We start from the raw sequence: 24,307 nt of genomic DNA on the forward strand, positions 1-24,307 counted from the left end.
GCAAGAAAGCAAGTGTATGAGTTTATGCAGCATCAGCCAAAAAAAAAAATCACACCATTTCCTCCAAATGCCTGTCCAGTTCCTCCTTAAATTTATTCAACCTATCAACTTCCACAACGACCGATGGAAGTTTGTTCCAGCAATTAACCACCCGCTGGCTAAAGGCAAATTTCCACACATCTGTTCTACATCTGTCTTTCTTAATTTGAATTTATTCCCCCTTAGGTTCGTAATCCGAACAAGTGGAAGGATCCCATCAGAATCCTTATACACCTCAATCAGATCACAGTACAGGTGCCTAGTCTCCAGCCACTGCAATTTGCAGAACTTAAGCCTCTCTTGGTAAGAGGATCCATTCATTTCCCTCACCAATCATGTTGCCCTTCTCTGTACACGCTCAAGTAAATCTACATCCTTCCTAAAATGAGGCCTCCAGACCTGTACGCAGTACTCAAGGCGTGGCCTGAACATTGCCTTATACAGAGGAACAATCACCTCCTTTTCCCTGCTAGCAAAATTCCTATATATCATTGACAAAACCCCATGACCTGCCCTTGCAGCTTGTCTGCATTGCTCAGAAAATTTCATATCTGACTGCACAATTACTCCCAGGTCTTTTTCATTTTCTACCACCTTAAGTGTAGTACATTTAAGGTGGTACTACACTTAAGTCATGTTACACCAATCTCTAGTATATCCAGTAATCACAACCCTCTGCCTTCTGCCTCAGCCACCTAGCAATCCATCTTAGAATCTTACCAGTAATCTCAATCTGTTCAAGCTTATACGGTAACATCTCATGAGCGATCGAGTCAAATGCTTAACTAAAATTCAAATAAACTATGTCGAAATTATTGTCTAAGTCCCATTCGTCAGTTGTTGCGTCAAAATAGCCTACAGTTAGTAAAGCATGATTTACCCTTAACAAAGCCATGTTTAGATAGATATGGCAATTCGGAGTGCCATATATATATCTAAATGTCCTTGGATTGCACTCTTAATCACTGTCTTTAAGATTTTTCCTACCACTGAAGTCAAATTAACCGGTCTTTAGTTACCAGCTTAATTCTTAGAACCACTTTTATGTATTGGCGATAAATGGTACTTCTCCAATCCAAAGGAATCTCCCCTGATTCCAAAGATGATTAACCTCATGATTAACCTTTCCTTTGTGCTCAAAAATTTGTAATAAACAATCATCTGTAATAACGACATCACTAATTTCATATAGCTCAGCCTCACTTGCACCCTCTTCTCAGCATAAATGGTCTTTCGTCAGTAAAGGCAGATGTAAAGTACCTGTTCAATTCATCTGCAACATCGGCTGGGTTGTCTAAGACTTCCTCACACCCAATAATGCACAAGGGTCCAATCTGATTCGCTTTTCCCCTCGTTATTCACATACACGACAAATTCATTTTCCATAATCTTTGCTCTCTTTGTCAGTGCTTTCTCATGCGTAGTCTTTGCCTCACTGATTTTAATTTGTGGTACTATTACAGAGCAGCTTGTACATACACACTGGCGTTATTTTCCTTTTTTTTTTAAATTCAATTCATACTACACACTATTTTAAACCTCTACCCTGATTAAATCAGGGTAGAGATTAAAAGAGATTAATTAAAATTAACTTACTTCTCTGAAACTTCCATATTGTTTTCAACATTTCAGTAAAGGTGTGCTTTATACTTGTATTTTTGTCGAATAGGTGGCGCTAATGGTTCATATCATGTTCAGGTGTGTGTGTACGAGTGTAACGATGGGCTTGTAATTTCGCTGTATCTATTTTGCATTTGTTTTTGGTAGAAGAAGAAGGAAATAAGCAATCATTTCCTTGTTTCGTAAAGTTTCAGTTAATCATATCCCTTCCACATCAGGTAATGCTTTAACTTGTACAGTTAAAAAAACAAAACAAAAAAACGGAATATTAGTGCACGGTTTTAAAATTCCAGTTTTTTTTTCAGGCAATTTTAAATGGATGAGTGATTTTTATTTCCCCCTGTCTACTTGAGAACTTGTTTCACAAGATGGGCGATACTGAATATTTCCTATTATATTACCCTATCCTTTTATCTCGTATCGCAGTTAGCGATTATGGAAACATATTTTCTTACATAGACATTTGGAATGAGCTTGTGATATTAGTTCCCCTAAATAGAATGTTAAATGGCGTACAAAACCTTTTCTAAATTTACCTGATTTGCCAAAAACTCATACCAAGTCTTGCGAAAATTCAGTAAAATTTTCGTTAAAATTTTTTATTGAATTATTAATATAAACGATATTAATAAATAATATTTAAAAATCGAATCCTGTTCTGAATATAATATTTTGAAATTATCATTTAAAACCTGGCTGAAAAGTTAACTAATTCTTCATTATAATAGGAAACGCCCACTTTTTTGTTTGTTTCTGTAGTAGTTTACAACCTAAGATAATCTTGTGTAATAAAATCAAATGGGATGACTGATTTTTCACTTCTTGAAAAATTGATTTTTCAAGAAGTGAAAAATTTTTCAAGCTTGATTTTTCACTGCAGAACATTGTGAAATGATTCACAATGTTCTGCAGTGATGGAAGTATACTACTGTAGCCCCCACCAATACAAATGAATATTTTGCACTCCTTTTTAATGTACCACAGGAGCTCACATCTAGTGAGTATGGGCTTTTCCACACTCAGGGTCCTGAGCTGGATATCATCATTCTTATCTTTCTTGGTGATTCCCTCCTACTTCTCTCTCTCTCTCTCAGGGTAACTGAAATTTTTTTTTGGTTGGTGCAGCATAAGCCTCAGGCTTCCTTGTACCATATGGCTAACAATAATAATGTTTTGAGGATGTTTAATGTGGGGTCATTTGATGTTTCTAGCTCCTCATAAAAGAGATGTATTTTTGGTGCATGCATATACAGGGTGTCTCAAAAATACACTGCATAACTTCAGGAATGAGTTCCTCGTATGTAGACAATAAAATATTTTATATCAACATAGTTCTGGAAATGCTAGGTTTCCGAGTTTTGAAGGTCTGTCTATGACACTTAACTGTTTACATCACCTTATAGTAATTGTTCAAAATGTCCACCTTCTGCCTGAATACAGACCTCACATCGATGTTTGATATTGATGCCACTTGATATTGATGGGTCAAGTGTTGATGATCCTGCTCAGGTAGCTAACAAACTAAATGAATATTTTGCATCGACATTCACACATGAAGAGTTATTCAGCGAGGGGAATGCCAGAAGTGTATTCAACTCTAGCAGTAAGCTACAGAATCTTGAAATAACTGGGAGTAAAGTGGAGGAGAAACTGTTGAAGATAAACACAAGAAAGGCACCCGGGGTGGATGGGATCTATCCAGTTATATTAAAGGAGGGAAATGTGCAAATGTGACCCCAATTCACAAAGGAGGATCAAAGGCTGACACAAGTAATTATAGACCTGTGAGTTTAACTTCTATTCCAGGAAAATTAATGGAGGCACTGGTTAAAGAAGCACTGCAGGATCATTTAGACAAGACTTCAGTTATAGCTCAGACACAGCATGGTTTTGTTAAGGGGAGGTCTTGCCTGACCAACTTGATTGGATACTATGATGCAGTCACAAAAGAACTGGATGCAGGGAATAACTTTGATATTATATACTTGGATCTTAGAAAGGCTTTTGATACTGTTGCACATGGAAGACTGCTACACAAATTGGAGCAGTGTGACATTGGAGGCAAATTGCTGCTATGGATAAAGGGGTGGTTGAGGGGGAGAAGACAGAGAGTGGTAATCAATGGACACTGCTCATCGTGGACTAATGTTATTAGTGGAGTCCCTCAGGGCTCAGTGTTGGGTCCATTATTGTTTTCTGTATTTATAAATGATATTGATGATGGTATATCGGGCTTAATGTCCAAGTTTGCAGACGATACAAAGGTTGGCAGGGTTGTCAAGGACACTACTGACACTATGCTGCTGCAACAGGATCTGGAAAGGTTGAGCAGATGGGCTGAGAGGTGGCAAATGAAGTTTAACATTGACAAATGTAAAGTACTACACATGGGAAACAGCAACCCCAGAGCAACGTATCAACTCTGTGGTACTACACTGACAGTGGTAGAGAATGAAAGGGACTTGGGGGTGGTTGTGCAGGCAGATATGAAGTTCTCTGAGCAGTGCAGACGGGCTGCAAGAGTAGCTCATGGAGTATTGTCAATGATATACAGGAATTTTTCCAGCAGGGATAAGGAGGTGATTATTCCATTGTATAAGGCGATGGTCAGGCCACACCTAGAGTACTGTATACAGGTCTGGAGGCCTCATTTCAAGAAGGATGTAGAGCTGCTGGAACGAGTACAGAGAAGGGCAACAAGATTAGTGAATGGAACAAAGTGGTGCTCTTACGAAGAAAGGCTTAAGTTTTGCAAATTACAGTGTCTGGAGACTAGGCACCAGCGAGGTGATCTGATAGAGGTGTATAAAGCCTTGAATGGTTTAAGCATGCTCAATGCTGATGGGATTCTTCCTCTAGCTCAGAAAAATCACCTGAGAGGGCATAAATTCAAATTGAGGAAAGACGGATGTAGGATAGACGTGCGGAAATTTGCCTTTAGCCAGCGGGTGGTTGGTCGGTGGAACAGACTTCCATCCCTTGTGGTGGAGGTTGATAGCCTAAATAAGTTTAAGGCTCAGCTGGACAGGTATTTTGAACGAACAGAGGGGTGAAGTGGAAGTGGGTTTTTTTTTTTTTGGCTGATGCTGCATAAGCTTGCTTTCTTGCATCAAATGCCTCTACTAATGCTAAATGCTAATGCTAATGTCTTGTGGACTTGCGAAGACGATGACAAATTCTGGCATGTTTCATATTGTCTCACAACCTTCCACAATTCGATTGCGGAGAGATTCCACATCAGCTACCAGAGTCGAATACACCAATGACTTTAAATGGCCCCACAAGAAGAAATCTAGTGGATTTAAATCAGTGAGCGTGGAGGCCAGGCAGTTGGTCCACCTCAACCTAATCGCTGACCAGGAAACCTTTGATTCAGGTAATTGCGGGTTAGGTGGCTGAACTGTGCGGGAGCGCTATCGTGCATGAAGGGTGCTTGTTGACGAATGATTAATGGCGTGTTGTCCAAGAAATCAGGCATGTTGTTTTCCAGAAAGTTTCTGTACGCCTGCCCTGTGAGTTTGTTTGGAAGTACATGGGGCCCAAATAACTTATCACCCCCCCCCCCCAGATATTGAGGCTGAACCGCTGTTGATGTGATAGAAGAATTCCATGTGAGTTTTCCTCAGCCCATACATGCTGATTGTGAAAGTTTTGGATTCCGTCTCGTGTGAACTGTTCTTCATCTGTGAATATCACTCAGGAAAGTGAGGAGTTGTACCACACTGCTGCAAGAACCACTGGCAGAACATTACTGATGGCGCCTCCATAGCCAGGTGGGCAGGAGCAACAGTGCATAGCACACACTTCTTGATTAGACCGGGGCTCGAGCCCGTGACCACCAAATACAGAGGATGCGGAAAGGTCAGGGAATGACCACCGCATATCCCCGGAGCAATATGGCCTTAGTTGCTAATGCTCCTAAAAACCAAACAAAAATATTCTGCGTGTGCTGATTCCAGGAGTGGCATGCACAACATCCAAAATCTCCTCCTCTACTTCAGGAGTCGTAGATCTTGGTCGTCCTCTTTCGACAGCATGAGGTGTAAAGGTCCCGTGTTCACAAAGGCGGCGATGGATACCTTCAAACGTTTTCCTGTCTGGACATCTTCATTCTGGGAACCTTTCATGGTACAAACGACGAGCCTCCAGAGCATTACCCTTTGCCAAACCGTAGATAAAGTGTGTATGCACTTGCTCCTGATCCGAGTACATGGTCAGAATGGAAAACCACCAGATTCTGTCAGTACCTTGTGATGAAGGAAATTGCCTGAGGGGGATAAGACATTCTGGTTAATAACTCTGGAACCAAGCATTTCCAGAACTATGTTGATATAAAATATTTTTATTGTCTACATATGAGGAACTCACTCCTTGAAGTTATGACGTGTATTTTTGAGACACCCTGTATATTTTATTTATATATTTTTTCAAATAATTTGAACTTTTATTTGAATGCATGCAAAGTTATATATAATTCATAACTTCCAACAGTTTTTTTATTTTCTTTAGTTCATTCAAGTTCAAGCCCATGTAAATGTAAAGAAATTGAATATCGAGCCACAATAAAAATATCTCTACAAAAAAGAGGCTATTGAGCAAGGTTATTCATGAATACAGGATAAGCATTTTAGGACAATCTGCACTGTCACATGCAATTATCAAAAATTGAGTTGCTGAATTTAAAGTGGCAGAACTAGTGTGTAACATGAATATGGCAGTGGATGTCTGTCAACTGCAACTATACCAGAAAACATCAGTAAACTTTATGGCATGGTGATGGTTAGTTGGTGAGTAACTAACCAGTTAGAGAAATAGTAGAAGAGCTACAGCCATATAAATTGAATGGGTACAAAACATTCTGACAAGTGGATTAAGTACGACAAAGGATTCTGTATGATTGGTCCTCTGCCTTTTTGACACCTGATCAGAAATGTCTTTGATTCAATACATCAAAGCAACTGTTTGTTATCAAGCAGATCCTGAAAACTTTCTGGCAAGATATATAACTATGGATGAAACATGGCTTCACTACCAATTAAAATAATTGTAGCATGCTGATTCACTGCCTACAAAGAAGGCCAAGTCAGTCCCATTGACAGGCAAGTCAATGGTGATGCCATCTGCTGTTCTGGGATTCAGAAGGAATAGTAATTGTACGTTATCTTCTGAAGGTACAGACAATAATACTATACCAACTTAGTAACTAAATTAGGAGATGCAATCGAGGGTGCCAGGAAATTTGGCTTCTGAATTGATTGTATCTCATTATTTAGTTGCATTATCTTCATGAAAATGCACGAGACACAGGTAACTTGTGTATTTTGCACAATGCACATGTTCACATATCAACTGATGTCATAGCTGCAAATCATGCTTTTGTCCACTCATCACATTCACCAGATATAGTCCATCTGATTTCCTCCAATCCTTGAAACTACAAACCAATTTGTGTGAGATGATGGTGATGTGATAGCAGCTGCAAACGCCTTTTTCCAGCTACAATACTTTCATTTTCCATAACGCGATGCTTTTTCCTATTTAAATACCTCTATATCCCTATCATCTTATATATATATATATATATATATATATATATATATATATATACAGGGTTGTTAAAATTAAAATATCCCAATGTAGAGGGCTCTGGAGTGAGTTATAAGGCTCGTACTGAAGAGAAATTTGGACAACAGGTACAATAAAGAATGTGCTTGCCATTTATTGGAAAAAAAAAATTAGTTACAAAATTTGTCACTATATGGCACTGTGGCAATACAAATCACTTGAACAGCGCTACAATTGTTCAATGTGTCCTCCATTTTGGTCAACAACAGTTTCCATTTGAAGAACAATATTTTCTACAGCAGAACGTAACATGTCAACTGAAGAGCCAGCACATGACGTCTAATGCTGTCCTTCAGATTTGCCAGAGTTTGACGTCCTTCCTGATACCTGGTTCTTTAAATGCAAAAACTTTGGGAGATGCAATATGGCCACAGAAGCCGATGCACCAACAACTAATAAAAAAAAAAAAAAAAAAAAAAACACCTGGTTCTTCAAAAACCCCACAACCAGAAGTCGCATGGGGTAAGGTCCGGTGATCGGTGTGGCCAAGATGTCTGGAAACAACGGCTGATGACCCGTTCATCTGTAAAGTGTTGCCTTGGCAATTTTTGGACACAATGGTGGATGTGGGGTGGTGCACCGTCTTGCACGAATATGGTATCCTGAAGGCACCCACGTTGTTGCAGCTCTGGTATTGCGAAATTTGCCAACAATTCATAATATTGCTATCCAGTGACAGAACAGGTGCAGGGTACAGTTGGTGTTACCTGTTCAAAAAAAATATGGCCCAATCATGAATGTGGCCTTAAATCTACACCACACTTACTTTTGGAGAATGCAACGGGACTTCTTGGATAACTCAACAGTTTTCTTTTGCCCAAATGCAACAGTTGTACGTATTCACTTGTCCATTTAAACAGAACTGGCTTCATCACTCCATAGGATGTTCCATGGCCAAGTGATATCCACTGTGATTTGTGCCAGAAACTGAAGTGGATATGGGGTGATGCTTTTGTACATGCTACAGCAGCTAGTGTGGTGATGCGAATATCTGCATCACCATGCTCTAGCTGCTGTAGCATGTGCATCTTGTAAGGATAGTACCGCAACACCTGATGCATTATTAGCCTTACAGTGGAATACGGCATATCCACTTCACGAGAAACAGCTGGCACACTTGCGCTACCACATGGAGATTGACTTGATAAATCTATGACAGCTATAGCCACATCTTCAACACGAGAGGAGTCCACTCATTTTCGACCTGTACCTGGTTGAACACCAAGATGTCCTGTCGTTTCAAATTTTGCAATCATTTTGCGGACAGCACAAACAGTCATAGTTCCACGCCTTATGCGCTTCTGATGCTGGAAGTCTCTGATAGCCGCAGCTGCATTGTTGCTGTTTTCATAGTACAGTTTCACTAATAGCGCCTTTTCCTGCAACGTTGTTGGCATTGCTGCTGTAGTGCAGGTGAACATCTACTGTATGATTTTGAAGAGACTGCTTTGCTTTTATACAGTACAGTGGAACTGAGTAGTGACACTGTGGCAATAACTTACAATTAGGTAAATAATGTAAGTTATTTGCATAATTGTAACTAAGATAGTTACGCACCATACAGTGACTTTGTCAGCGGTATGGTGTTACTATGTGAGTGCTTGAATCTGTGCTATTATAATTTTTTACTGCACAAGGGCAACAATTATTCAAATCCATTGCATTTGCAGTTTGATCAGTGTATCAGTTTGAAGATGTATAATTTTGTCTAATGTTGGAAATGCAGTGATTCCCTGACCATTATTGACCTTGTGGTCCTCTGTCAAGATGGAGCATAATGGTCAATCTGTTTTATTTATTTGTTTTCATTTTGTTGGATTTCATCTCTGCTTTTAGTGATATTTCACATAATTTGGACCTGGTGCCACTAAATTTTAACTAATTGACACATTGTAAAACTTTTATTATTGTTATTTGGTATTGTAAAAATTGGCTTTTTCTAAATTATTTTAGGAGCATTCCTTCTGCCTTCTCCCCCTTTTTTTGTTTTATTATTTATGGATTTAGTTTTACTTTTCGCTCTACTGGTTTTCCATGCTACTGGCATCTGTTTCATTTATTTTTATTTATTATAAGCAGCATGCACGTGGTGGATAGTGCATTGCAGCCACTAATGTTTGATGTTTTTCTATTTTCTTGTATATTTAGTTAATGTTTTCAATCTATATACATACAAAGCCTTGCGAAGAAAGGCTTAAGTTCTGCCAATTGCAGTGTCTTGGGACTAGGCACCTGCAAGGTGATCTGATCTGATTGAGGTGTATAAGGCCTTGAATAGTTTGAGCAAGCTCAATGCTGATGGGATTCTTCCTCTTGCCCAGATTAACCGCCTGAGGGGAAATAAGGCAGAATTTATTTGACACATTTGGAGTAAATGGATGGGTGAAATGGGAAGGTTTTTTTTTTTTTGCTGATACTGTATAAGCTTGCTTTCTTGCATCATATGCCTCTACTAATGCTATATATTCCTCAACTATATTCCTCAACAGGTATAAATATATCATCAGTTATATCATATCTCATCTCAGGTTACAGAATGTCTTTGACCCTTATCCTAACCCAATGTAATACAAATCCTCTGTGACAATATATCAGTTTTGTTTCTTATCGTTCTTTTGGAGAGAACTGGGTTTGGGTCCTGTCATAGCCTGGAGGAATTTCTAACAGTTTCTTTATTCAGGGCTGTAGTTAGCCAATATAAGGTGAAGGGAGTAGGGTTCCCACATTCTGGGAACATCAGGCCTGATAGCTGAGTGGTCTGGAGCATTAGTGAGTAGCACAAGCACTTTGAGTTACCATGGTTCAAGCTCTGTGACGGCTAATTATGATTAATTGTAAACTCCTGCACCTCATGGTTGTTCTGGAGTGTAAACAAGACAATTGTTATGCACAATATGGTCTTAGTCACTTATTTGCCTAAAAGCCAACAGCAAAACACAAAACAAATTGTAGGCATTCCCTTTTGCTATATTATTTTTATATATATATAATTATTTTATATATATTTTGATCACCTACTGTTATTTAGATTAACTTTGTTACCTTGGGCCACTGACTGCTTACAGGATCAGGTATCTTAAGTTAAAATAGAATAAAGTGAAACAACTGACATAGACACAATTATATTTGAACTTGTTTAATATAAAAATTTCAAGCATGAGGTTATACCATATTGTTAGAGATAATAAGATTTAACTTTCCCGTGTTATTTTAACTTCACAAGCAAGTTATTTATGACATGTAAACCCCTTTCTCTTTTTCTTTATATACACAATTACCATGCTTTTACAATAAATCCAATTCTCAGCAAAGGATTCTTGCTACTTCATTAGACAGTTTTCTTCTAGAAATCAGATAAAATTCCCTTTTTATTACACTTATTAATTGAGTCTTTTCTTAGCAGGAACACAGAGTGCCTTTTTATTTAGTTCTTAAATTAAGGTTTAATTCCTCTTCTCAGGACAAATTTTAGGACTAGACAGTATGAATAAAGTGTACTTACAGTACCTTTTCCTATTGCCAGATTAGGCCAGTTCTGTTATCAAAGGACGATTTTTCTGTTCTGCGGCTTGCAATTTGGAGATCCTTTCTTATACTTCCTCCTCCTTTTAGAACTATCAGACCGGACTCAGTTGTTAGCGGACCATCTGGTTTTCATAACCTTTTGCATATACTTAACTACAGCTAGTTGAACATCACTCAAAACCCTTTTAGCTTACTCTGCTCATACTCAGCTAATTTTCACTGATCCAAAACCCATTTTGGCATACTTCCCGGTACATAACTACTATACAGCCTTTAGACACTACCAAAGCTTTACCCAAAAGACCACCTCATTTTCCCGCTACACAATTCCTTATATACCCAATTATGTTCTCATTTCTCCTCCTGTTATTTTTGTCTAATCCCTGATTAATCCTTTCGCCCTTGACGATCTAAAACCCATTCTGTCTATTTCGTTGTATAATTCCCCTTGTTTGGCCTTTTCGAGGATAACGGTCTTTGCCCTTATCCAGGTCAAGGTTCTCTTTCCTCGCTTTTATGTACCTTCTTAAACAATTGATTACCCATTCCTATTTTATTCAATTTGTTCGTGTATTTAAATAAATGTTTGCTGAATTTAGCTAAACTATATTTTGGTATAGAACTCAAAATTTTATTAAGTATAATGAAAAAAAATTTTTTTTTTCATTACTAGTAAGCCAGAGCTTACAAAATCTTGTATTGCATTTCTCATATCTTCTTGAAGGCCCGAAGCAGGAGTGATCGAGTGTGAGTGCAGTAATGCATGTGCCTTTAAGTGGACCATGTGCATAACTGCTAAATATGTTTAAGGATTGTATATATATCTTTTTGAGAATGAATTGAAAAGAACGTTATCACAAAAATATGAAGACAAAGATGAATATACCTTTGAATTTTTTCTTAAAAATGTTATCTATTTATTTTTTCTTATTTCTTATATTTTAATAAAATATTATTTAATGTAAAAGAACATGAATGAAGTAAACTTTGATTTGTAATTATTTTTATTGACTTTTACTCTAAATCTATCCTATGTTCCCATTTTCCTTTGTTTTGCCACTGATGGCCTCCATTTTTGCTTCAGTTGACCTCTTTTTAAATCACAAATATCTGGCAACCCCAAGTATTTGTGATTATACTTGAGACCATCAATGGTAATAAAGTATCCTTAATAATAATGTGGTGTCTTGTTCCTCCTGTTCATGCTTAGGCTAGTGCTTGTTTATTATCCTGGAATACTTATGTTAGACATCTGTTTTTAAATTTTGTGTATATCATGTAGTGTGGATTATGTTTAAAATCACATCTCAGAGAAATTTTTGATGCTTTATCTCCACTAAGGCAGGGCATAACGTGTCCTGGGTCCAAGGTTGTCTATATTAACGATATTTAATATCTTCTGTAGCATTTTTCTAAAACATTTCTTTCTTCACATTGAAATACTTGTGTCTGGTGCCATGATGTAGCCGAGTGGTCATGAGCGAGAATGCAGTGGAATATGCACTTTGAGTGGACTGTGGTTCAAGCCTGTGACTACTAAATAGAATGTGAAATTTTCTTTTTATACTCCAAGATGGTGAGAGGAGTTTACAAGACAGAAACTGCAAAAAAAAACATTTTGTGGTACTGCTTAGATTTAAACAGTGTGCTTAACTGCGTACCTGCACTCATTACAAACAGTGCACAGACCTGTATTTATTTCTGTGTTGGAGTTTCTCTTTCTTTGTTTTGTGGTATGTTGGTAAAATAACCTAAAATTTGTTTGGCACCATCAGATCAGTTATGTTACTAATATTTGTAAAAGATGAAGAAATTAGAAATGTTTAACGATTAATGTAAGCTTTTTTTATGAAAATTTTTATTAGATTTTGTAAACTTATGCCTCCTAACAAAATATTTTTCAGTATTTTTATTTGTCTTATTGCAGATAACTTTATGATGGCCAGCAAACAAGATGTTCCTTCTGCTAGCAGTCAGGCAGTAGACAAAGATTTAACTACTAAGGCATCACTTAACAGTGAAGCAACTGAAATTGATGAAGATTTAGATGCTCTTTTGGATAGTGCCCTAGAAGATTTTGACAAACCTATTCCAAAAAGATCAGAGAAAGTTTCAAGTAGTCAGGTAAAAGAACAAGCAGTGAGTAATGAAACTTCACTTCCAGTTGAAGATAATTGCCCTTGGGGTAAAGAATTTGAAAAATTTCAAAATTGTGTGCTTTCTGCTCTTGGTAATGACCCACTACGAAAGGAATTAGAGCAGCTAGCTGGATCAGCTCAAAAAGCTTCATCTGCATCTGATGAAGAATTTGCATCATCTCTTGCAGAAACTTTAAAAAATCTTGCAGAAAACACAGAAATGTTAGGTAATCCACCTACAGAGGAGGAATTAGCTCAAGTTTTAGAAAATCTTTGCATTGGAGATCCTTCTACTGGTGGTGGGATTCAGAGTGATGGCACAGCACCTGGTCTTTTACCACTGATGCATAACGTTATGCAAAACTTACTTTCAAAAGATCTTTTATATCCTGCTTTACGGGATATTGTGGACAAGTATCCAGACTGGTTGGCAGAAAAACGACCCACTCTAGGGGAGAAGAATTTTGAGAATTACAACAAACAGTATGAATTAATGAAGCAGGTGTGTGAAGAATTCGAAAAGGAAAAAGATGACGATCAAGAAACTGTTAAAAAAGCTCGGTTTGAGCGAATACTTGTTCTCATGCAGAAAATGCAAGATTGTGGGAATCCACCAAAGGAATTGATTGGTGAAGTTGGACCAGATGTACAGTTTGATGAACAAGGAAATCTTAAAATACCAGGATTCAATGGAGAACAATGTACACTAATGTAAATATGATAATTTCAACAACTTGTACATGTAAACAATGTGGATTGTTGAAAACAAGTGGGATAGTAAATAATATATGGGCAGCTTTGTGTAAATATTGGTTTAAATATGATATGATATTTGAAGGCTTAGTATTTTCTGAGGATACAGTTATTTTGCATATTTCCATGTTCCAAACACCAGTCATGTAACTTTTATCAGAACAACCAAGGTTTATTTTAATGTGGCTATTCAGTTGCGGCTTGGATATTTTGTTAGAAAGTGACTGCAAAATTCGTTTTTGTCAATTGCAGAAACTGAAATTATGAATATATGTATACACTACTTTAATGGAATAACCAAAGAAACTTGGTTTTTATTTGTATGTGTGTGATAAATTTGCATACACTATTTTTTTAAACATTTTGTATATTCAAGTTAAATCCAGTTAGTTGTATCCTTGTTCTAATATGCAAAAATATTTTTGAATGTTATTCCCCACATTAGACATAGCTATATTTAGCTGTATATTCCTACTTAATGCATACCAATATATAGAGTAAAGAATAATTATGGCTGTGTTTCAAAGGGCAAGATGTAAATGATTGGGAAATATTTTATTTCTTCTGATAGTTTACTCCTGCATCAAGAAATTTTCTAAAGAATAAATGTCATGAAATTAATAATATTGTTATAATTCTCTTCATATTCCCCATTTCCTTTTATTTGTGGAGGAAGAAAAGGGTTCCAAAACCATAATATAACTAAATCCAGTTGCAATGAATACTAGCAAAACTATTCGTAGATGTTGGATGACTTCCATTATTATTGTTATGGTTTCAAGACTTTCTAGAAATTGTCCCATAAGCAGTCTACTTGTTTATTAAAAATGGCATTATAATTAGCAACATCATTCACCTGTGGTGCAACCTGAAATTACATTTTTGATTGTGCTAAAATTGAAGTTTCACAGTAATACACAACAAAATAAAATTAAACATTAAAAACAAAAAATTTTACATATTAAACATATTAATATGTGAAAATTAATGAAGTACAGTATATCTAATATATTGTATTTCTGAATGTGTGGTTTCTTAAAATTTTAAATGTTACCGTATTTCTTATAAGTGAAATTTCATGTAAATTGTTGGAACATTGCTGTTTTATTTATTAGCAGTTTATTTTTAAGTGTAAAACTTTATGTTAATATTTTTCTAGGAAGGCTTGGAATTTTTTTTGGGAGGTGTGATGACCCTGAAAAAGAGTCAAAACTATAAATTCTAAGTCCCCATCCTAGCTTTCATAATGGTCCACATGATCTTTAAGAACCATACCAAAGTAGCTATTGGAGCCCCCTGCCCTGTGTGGTGCTGGACCTGACAACATGGCATTTTTTCCACTATCTTGTCTGTCATGGCACAATATAACCTTGTTGTTTTTGCACTATAAAAAATTCAATCCACTGTCCTTAATCCTTGATGACCTCGATTAGTTCCATTCTATTGCTAGAATTTCAATAGGAAACAACTTTCAAGCCTTGCCCACAAATTTTCAATCAGATTTAGGTGCACGGTAGAGTATAAGTCATTGATCGATAACAGCAGTTTCCATAAATCTCAGATCGTTTTTTTTTTTCATTTTATGTATAATTGATAACATGCAGTCTCTGACACTATCCCTTGACATATATTTCTACATCCTAACACTCACTGTGTGGTTCATTGTCACAATTGTGCATTCTGGTAACAAGTTTTTGCTGGCTGACATTGATAGTACTGCCAAATATGGAAATATGTATCTCCACTCCAAACCACATTTGCTTACTCATCTGTTGTCCAAGACCCATATTCTTAGCCCAATTTACATGTTAATGCTTCTGTTTTTCATTGAGAAAGGGCTTCTTTCTAGTTTTTTTTTTTTTTTTTTTTTTTTTTTACTTTATTGTTCTCTCACCAATGTTCACACCAGATGCTTAAAATTTTTTTTGTTTTTATAAGGTCTATGATTTTTAGGGCCATTTGAAAAATTCTTTCATCCTGGGGTATTATTTTAAGCTACTAAAACTGTTGGAGCAGTATTGGTACTGTTAGTAATTTAAGTGGTTGTGTACTTTTCTAACACCAGATTTGGTAGCTTCACCTCTACGTTTTTTTGATATTTCTTCATATGTATCACCTTTCTCACAAAGTGCAATTGCTTTTACTAAAATACAAATAGTTGAAATATTTTAAGAATAACTTTACACTCTCATACGTTGATGCATCACATCATAAAATAATGCAACTGTTAAAAGTAAACAATGCCTGATTGGATAGTGGGAGTGGTGACACAAACAGGCAATGAACATCCGGCTGTGAATATGGTATTCTTAAATGCATACGTGAAATGGGAAAAAAATATTCCAGGTTTACACATTGATCCAAAAGTGTGTATATTCCATTAAATAGCCATTTGTTTTAATTAAATAGTCAGTTACAATAGCTGTAAATATCAAAATAAATATATTTGGCACTACAATAATATCTGTCAGATTATAAAACATGAAAAAACTGAAAAGTCAAAAGAATGCTTACATTTGGAATAAAAAACAGATTTTGCCCGAATTAAATCTGCTACTCTAAAATAAAAAGGAGGTTACTGCTACATTCAGTGGCGGACTGGTCAGGGTGTCAGCTTGACCGATGATAAGTGGGCCCCCTTAAACATTAGACAATATGTTAAAAATGTTAATTGACCTTTTAGTAGCTTGAAAATATAATTAAGCAAAAATTAAATGATAGCCTTATAGTTGTGGGTGGGCCCCCTTTGTCTCCTGGCAACCAATATTTTTAGACCCCGTCTGCCACTGGCTACATGTATTAGAAAAGTACACCAAATATATTTGAACAAATAATAGTTCTTTTAAATTAATTTTGAACGATATTCATTTGAATGAAATTTGGGTGCCGCAAAATAATTTGATAATTGTACATATTTCTATTTTGGGGATAAACAAAACTTTGGCCCATTAGCACAGCACAAGTCTTGAAGTTATTCTAATATTAGAGATGAAATAATTTTTCATGAACTAATCTAAATTGCATCTATTGTTTTAATATAAATAGCATTACCAAAAAATTTAATCCTTTATTTGTTTAAAATTCAAGGTACTGCTATGTGAGCTGTTTTGAAACTTATTGGTGTCTCACTAGATAACAAGTAGCCTCTTGTAGCAAACTTATACTTTCCAGTGAACATGTTGAGTTTATGTGAGCAGTGAAGTAGTGTACAGAAAGAAAAATTCCAGTTGAACTTGCAGCAAGAATTGTGACTTGATAACTTTCTAATACTAGGCTGCATTTGATATGTGCTAGGGTAACCAGGCTGTTTTTTTTTTTTTAACAGGATCACCCCATTTTTTAGTGACTTAATATTAGTTGAGGAATATGATGCAAGAAAGCAAGCTTATACAGCATCAGCCAAAAAAAAAACCTTCCCATTTTGCCCATCCAGTTACTCCAAATGTTTGTCTAGTTCAGCCTTAAATTTATTTAAGCTATCAACTTCCACAACAACAGATGGAAGTCTGTTCCAGCAATCAACTACCTGCTGGCTAAAGGCAAACTTCTGTACATCTATTCTACAACTGTCTTTCCTCAATTTGAATCTATGCCCCCTCAGATTCTTAGTCTGAGCAAGCAGAAGTATCCTGTCAGCATTGAGCCTGCTCAAACCATTCAAGGCCTTATATATCTCGTTCAGATCACCCCATAGGTGCCTAGTCTCCAGATGCTGCAATTTGCAGAACTTAAGCCTTTCTTCATAAGTGCACCCCTTTGTTTCTCTCACCAATCTTGTTGCCCTTCTCTGTACTTGTTCTAGTAACTGTACATCCTTCCTAAAATGAGGCCTCCAGACCTGTACACTGTACTCAAGGTGTGGCTTGACCATTGCCTTATATAAAGGGATAAGTTGCTCCTACTGTGCTGATAAAATTTAAACTGGATATGCAATAGTCTTATTTTTACTAACAGTGCCATTTTATATAATAAAAACGTTACATAAAAATTTTACGTTACACATATTTCATAAGTGCTACTTTTTTCATCTTTGTCAGATCACAAGTTGACTATACAATAAGAAATAATTGTTGGGACTAAAACACTTAGCTCATATTTGTAACATTCAGTTTTATAAGTACATTGTATTATATGGATAACGTGTTATAGGCCTAATGACTCTGATAAGCACAATGAACAACTGTATAGAGATATAGAGTGGGCCAGTAAATCAGGTTGTCTTGTAATGGGGGATTTTAACTTCTCAGATATTGACTTGGAACTTGTGGTTGGTCACTTGCACACTAGCAAGACTTTTGTGGATATACTGAGTGATTGTTTTCTACAAGTATCATGTTCAAGAGGCAATCAGAGAGAGTAATGCTCTTGATCTGATTATCAGTAGTGATTATTCATGCATTAAAAATCTGCAGATCAGATGCACTGATGTGGAATTTACTCAAAGATGTAACTACCATTTGGGGTAAAGGGAAAGATATTTACTTTCGTAAAATTGACTCAGTGGTCTTAGACAGTTTTTAAAATCTATATAGTGGAACCAATTGATGACGTTATCAACAGAATTCTAAATGGGGAGCATTCAAGGAATTAATCTTGGAAGCTACTAAGAAAGTTAGTATGAAAAGCTACTAAGCTTTTCATACCAACTTATTCTGGGTTTAGGCTTAAATGGATGTCAAATGAACTAATGAGACTCATGGCAGAGAAGAAAAGTGCATGGGATGCTTATAAATTATCAGGAGACAGAAGCCTGTGGTAGGTATAAGCTGTAATCAAGCTACTTGATTATAGCCTGTAATCAAATTGCAAATTAAGTCAGGCGAGCAAAGGCAGATTACGAGAAATGTTTGGCAAAAGATGCAAAGAGAAACAGCAAAGACTACTTATGTAAACTCTAGAAGGGAGGGGATGAATCAAATTGGTCCACTTGATATCAATGGTTTGACTGTTGATAATCCTGCTTAGGTAGCTGACAAACTGAGTATTTTGCATCTACATTCACTCACAACATGAGTTATTAAGGGAGGAGAATGCTAATGGATTTTGTAATAACTGAGCAAAGTGGAGGAGAAATTGTGGAAGCTAAACATAACGACACCTGTTGTGGGTGGGATCTGTCCATTTATATTAAAGGAGGCAGCAAAGGGAGTAAGCAAACCCTTGGCCATGATTATGAGAGCATCTCATAATCATGAGAAGGTTTGCATTGAAATGTAGCCATACATTGATATGATCCGACCCCCCTCTAAAGTTTTTTGTAACAGAATTTTACTGTGCAATTGCCACTGAAGGAATGATTCACCATTTTTAATTGCTCATAGTATGTGCTTTGAAATCATCTGTGTGCTTCCCCTATCCTGAGAAGTTCATTGTAGCAGAATTTTACTGTGCCATTGGCATAGAAGGATTGGTTTGCTTTCTTCTTAAATACTTATACTTAAGCATTTGGAAAGAGGGTTAGGATTTCCTCATTGATTGTTATTTCTTATAGTCATAGTGTTATTTCTTATAATGACAATCATTTAAATGCCTGGTACTGCTGTTTGTTTCATTGCATTTTTTGTTGCAGTGAAGTTAATTTGACTCATGAAAACAAGATCTTGAAAGTTGTACTTTATATTAACAAAAAATGAATAAATAGTTTTTTTTATTTGCACTGCTATCCAGCTGTGTGTATAAGAGCAGTAGATTGAATTTTGTGTAAACAGTGGCAATAGCAGTCTTAAATATACTGCAACTTCTTTGAGAGGTGTTACAAAAAGGTGGTACTGTATAATTAAAATCTGGATAAGTCAGTCTTTCACTGAATTTCGGTCTTTTGTGATGGGCTACATTTCAAATGCAATTACATTAGAACAGAAAAAATTGTAACATTTCACTATGTACTATGATAATATATTTATTTTTTGAGTTTTAAGTATGGAATTCAAAAAATTTCAATTCAAGAAATAGAATTTTTTAAAATTTTCATAAATTTTATTTAAACATGAGATCAATCCCTTGTCAAAAGACGGGGCTGAATATGCTAGTTGTATTTTGATTAGTCCATTATAAGTTTATTTTGAAAATGGTGTTTCGTATTTAGATTATGAAAATTTCCTCTAAATTAAAAAGAGCTGACCAATGAGGCAGCCCATCATCTGTAACTTATTTCATCTTCATTTTGATTAGGCTCTATCTCTTATTCATTTAACCATTAGACATACTGTATATTGTTACGACGGACTGAAATTTGGTATACATTTGCAACACCTGCAATGGATTCTCATGCTTAATGAGCATAATAAAGATTCCCGATGTTACTGAAACCCACTTTTCCAGGATTTGTGGGTTTTTTGATGACTCACTGTGTCTCCTTACAAATATTGCCATCCACACTTCTTTGGGGAAGAGCTATGCTCCATTAGAAGGAACAGGCCTATTACATCTTTAAAATGTCAGGGAAACCACAAAAGTATTTCTAAATAATCATGCAAAATATCTTCGACCAGCCAACCTGAGAGAAGCCCATTTCTAGAAAGTCTTGTTCAGGCTACTTACACAGTTTGACAAAATCAACATGTAGAAATCTGTAACATGCAGCTTGTGATGAAGCGGAACAAATTTGGTACGGTGGTGTTCCTTAGAATAATGAAATGTGCAGGTTTTGATGGGTATAAGGGACATTTATAGGGGTTGCGTATAAGATATAACATATCCAGCCAGTTCCTAAAAAGGGTGACAAATCCATCCCATCCTATTATCGTACCATTGCAATTACTTCTACTCTTTCTAAAGTAATGGAGAAATAAATTAATTGCCAACTCTTAAACTACCTAGAAACCTTCAGTCTGATCAACGATCGCCAATATGGATTCCGTCAGTGTCGATCCACTGGTGATATTCTGGCTTATGTTACCCATTTATGGACTAATTCAATGGAAAGGTTTGGTGAAAAACAAGTAGTTGCTCTTGACATCTCAAAGGCTTTTGATCATGTTTGGCATAAAGATCTTCTAAACAAGCTTCCATCTTATGGTTTGTCAACTGTTTTTAGTAATTGGTTATCCAGTTTTCTCTCTGATCGCTCACTGAGGGTGATGGTAGATGGCTCTCTGTCTTCTAACTTCTCCACTAATGCCAGTGTCCCTCAAGATTCAGTTCTTTCCCTCACTCTTTTCCTCCTGTATATTAATGACTTTCCATTAACTGGAAATCCTATCCATAGTATTGCCGATGATAGCACATTGCATTCCACTTTCCATTTTGAGAAAACTTGTCCTGCTCAATCAGCTTCAACTTTTCGAAAATATGCTACCAATTCCTTAAATGCCGATCTTCAGGTAATTCTCCAGTGGGGCAAAGACAACTTAGTTGATTTCAACCCTTCTAAAACTCAGTCTTGTCTTATATCTCGCAAAAAGGATTCTTCTGCTCCTATGCTTATCTTTAGTGACACTCCAATTTCTCGGCAAAATGATATATCTCTTTTGTGGATTACTCTGACTTCTAATCTCTCTTGGCACAAGCACATTACAAATATTGCTTTCTCTGCATCTAAAAAACTTGGTTTTCTCTTTCGCTCTCGGTGTTACTTTTCTTCCAAACAGCTGCTCACTCTGTATAAATCGCAAATCCGCCCTGCCATGGAACATTGTTCCCACATCTGGGGTGGTGCCCCCTAAAACCTCTCTCAGGCTTCTTGATTCCATTCAGAAGAGGGCAGTTAGGTTAATTAATGATTCATCTCTAACAGAGTCTCTCCACTTGCTTTCTCATAGATGTACTGTTTCTGCTGCATGCCTCTTCTACAGATACTTCCACGTGCACTGTTCTTCTGAATTGGCTTCTATAATTCCTGCTCTCTCTTTCAAAACAGTCCGAACATGTGCCGCCACCAGCCAACATCCATTTACTGTCCAACTTCAAAACCACAGAACCAACTTTTCATCTTCCTTGTTTATTCATTCAACTGCAGTTTTCTGGAACAACCTTTCTTCATACGTATTTCCTGAAAATTACAATCTATAGAAGTTCAAGTCCAATGTCAACAAATATCTTCTTTCGTCTTCTCAACCTCCAACCCAAGCACAGTACTAAGTACAATAGGTTCTAATACCTCTCGTGTTTGGGGTTCAGATAAAAAAAAAAAAAGAATTACCAAAAAGTCAGATTACAGAAGTTGATACAAGATGCTCTAAAATATGGTGTATGATCCCCTCCAATGGCTAAATGGGCCTGACAGTGGTGAACCATACTCAATATAAGGGTGTCTATAAGATTGTGACAACATTCCATTCTTTCACCAAGGGACTGAGGAGTTGGCTGTCGGCATACGAGATGCCCAAGGCGTCTCACACGTTTCATGTGATTTAAGTCTGATGACTGCTGGCAACTGCAGTCATTTTCTTCAGTTTCAAGATATTCTTCCACATCAGCTCTATGTGTAATGGATTGCATGCATAAAAAAATCTGATGCCATCTGCATCCCTAAAAAGTTGCACATAAGGTTCTAGTAGCTGTTCTTATTACCTCTGTGCAGTTATGTTACCCCTATTAAAAACATGAGTGGTGTGGCCATTGATTATTATTCTGCCTTTACCATAAGTGTCCCTTTCTATGATGGAGAGATGGTATGTACCGCATTCCTTGTCACGATAAAATAACATTTAGAATCTGTAGGTTAAAATGGAACTCATCAGAAAGCAGAACTGTACCCCATTTGTCAGTGCTCCAAGTTACATGTTCGTGCACCAGTTTCAATGAGCTCTGTGGTGGTTTGGGGTTAATGGTATACAGACCACTGGCTGCCTTGCATAGGGTCCACTTGAATTGAGCCGCCTTAATGCAGTCTAGTTGGAAATGTTTCCACCCGTGGCTGCAGTAACCTGAAGTCGGTACATTGTAGCATTCTTTCTTGCTGTTACAGCCAGATAGCGGTCTGTTCTGGTTGATGTAGCCCTTAAGTGACCTTGGCCAACTCATCTTGTAATGGTTCCTGTCTCCTGAAATTGCTTCCATAATGCCGAGACAACACTGACACATTAAGTCAATGTGCCACCTCTGTCTCCTTACAAGGGCCTGCCGTACTGTCAGCACCCATGCCCTTCAGGTGCTGACAGCACCCTCCCTTTGGATCTGGAGGTGATACGATGCGGGTTCCTCCCAACTATTAAAAGGCACATCAGTGATGTTACCATTGATCCCACTAACAACTTGAAGGCTGAAAAGAAGTGCCTTAGCCTCCATTTACAGCAGATCTGGCAAGATAGCTGGGCTAACTCCACTAAAGGAGATATCACTAGGAAATTTATTCCACATATCAACAAGGTATATCCCAAGTCTCCTTCATGGTTCTCCCCTGGCCTACACACAACTTTCATGCTAACAGGTCACGGATCCATCAAAGCTAAGCTCTCAAGTCTTGGAATTATTGATGATCCCCTCTGCCACTGTGGAGAGTTGGAGTCACCTAATGTATGACTGCCCTTTGTATGAGGACCTTCGCTGCATTATGATTACCAGAATTAACTTCAATCCAAAACTTCTGGAGCATTACTTGTTGGACAGCGACAGAGAGTACAAGGCCTTCTTGCAATACTGCCAGGAGCTCTTCACAAGATCATCTTGCCCAAATTCAAGCAGGACTCGACTCAACTGCCATCGATATTTGGACGGGACCTCTGTCTCGTGAATGACAACACTGTTTTGGACCTTCCTGATTTAGACTTCACAAACCATGATATTATGCAGCTCTGCTGACCCAGTTACTAAATAGACGGGAGCCCCGAAACTGCCCCCAAGTCAGACTGCAGTGAACATCCCTAATTTTGACAACAAACGGGAAAAATCTGAGGAGAGACCCTTACTAGTGACAAAGTCCAGTGATAACCACACACCTGATGACCAGACCTGAAAGCTCCGAACTCGTAGTGGCAAGTATACATCGGGCAGGACACATGACGTACAGTCCCAAGTGTGACCACGATCAGGCTTGCCAGATTCTGAAAAAGAAGACAGGATGGGACCTTTGTTCCAGGTATGACACTCCACTGCTCAGCTGCAGCCATGTAGACATGTATAGTATCTTATGTAGGACGGCACCTGAACGAAAGTTCAATTCCACCTTTTTATACTGATGGTTACAGAGCACTGTAACAGGCCAGAAATGTGTAATATTATGTTCGTGTAGTGCGTGTTGTGTTGTTTCCGGCAGTTTTGTCACCCGGAAAGCCTGCGCAGTGTCTGTCTACACCACGGGGAGATAGGCCACAACTACACATGAACCATGGCCAACCTCAACAGTCACCCACTGAATGTCCAAAGAGAGTTTGGAGCCATTCTAAAGAACCCCGTGCCAGGAAGCTGGCAACACCGCCTGCACGCCCACAGTCATTCCCAGGAGACAGGACAGCAGAAGATGAAGGAATAAGGAAGAGAATAGCATAAAGTAAAAAAAAATAATAATAAAAAGATCAAATAAAACAAAAGAAAAAAAGCTGCTGCCATTAAGCTTTCCTTGCCATGTTCCCTTGCATGGTCCTTTCCTCCACCACCCAGGTGGGGGAGGGTTACCCCTGGTCTCCTATCCCTCTTTGCTCTGATGGGTAATGGCCTGTTCCACTGTT

The 24,307-nt window shown here is 37.3% G+C and overlaps 1 protein-coding gene across 1 annotated transcript; it reads left to right on the forward strand.

Annotated features, from left to right (window-relative positions):
• The first annotated feature begins 1,704 nt into the window (after window positions 1-1,704).
• Pex19 (peroxisomal biogenesis factor 19) lies at window positions 1,705-14,221 on the forward strand. Its single transcript, XM_090373802.1, has 2 exons — window positions 1,705-1,877; window positions 12,737-14,221. The coding sequence occupies exon 2, from the start codon at window positions 12,745-12,747 to the stop codon at window positions 13,660-13,662; it is 918 nt and encodes a 305-aa protein (XP_090229928.1). The 5' UTR covers window positions 1,705-1,877; window positions 12,737-12,744; the 3' UTR covers window positions 13,663-14,221.
• Window positions 14,222-24,307: the final 10,086 nt, after the last annotated feature.

This window comes from Mastigoproctus giganteus, chromosome 5 (genome assembly GCF_048544385.1).
Source record: "Mastigoproctus giganteus isolate SK-2022 chromosome 5, ASM4854438v1, whole genome shotgun sequence".
In the NCBI taxonomy this organism is placed as follows: Eukaryota; Metazoa; Arthropoda; class Arachnida; order Uropygi; family Thelyphonidae; genus Mastigoproctus; species Mastigoproctus giganteus.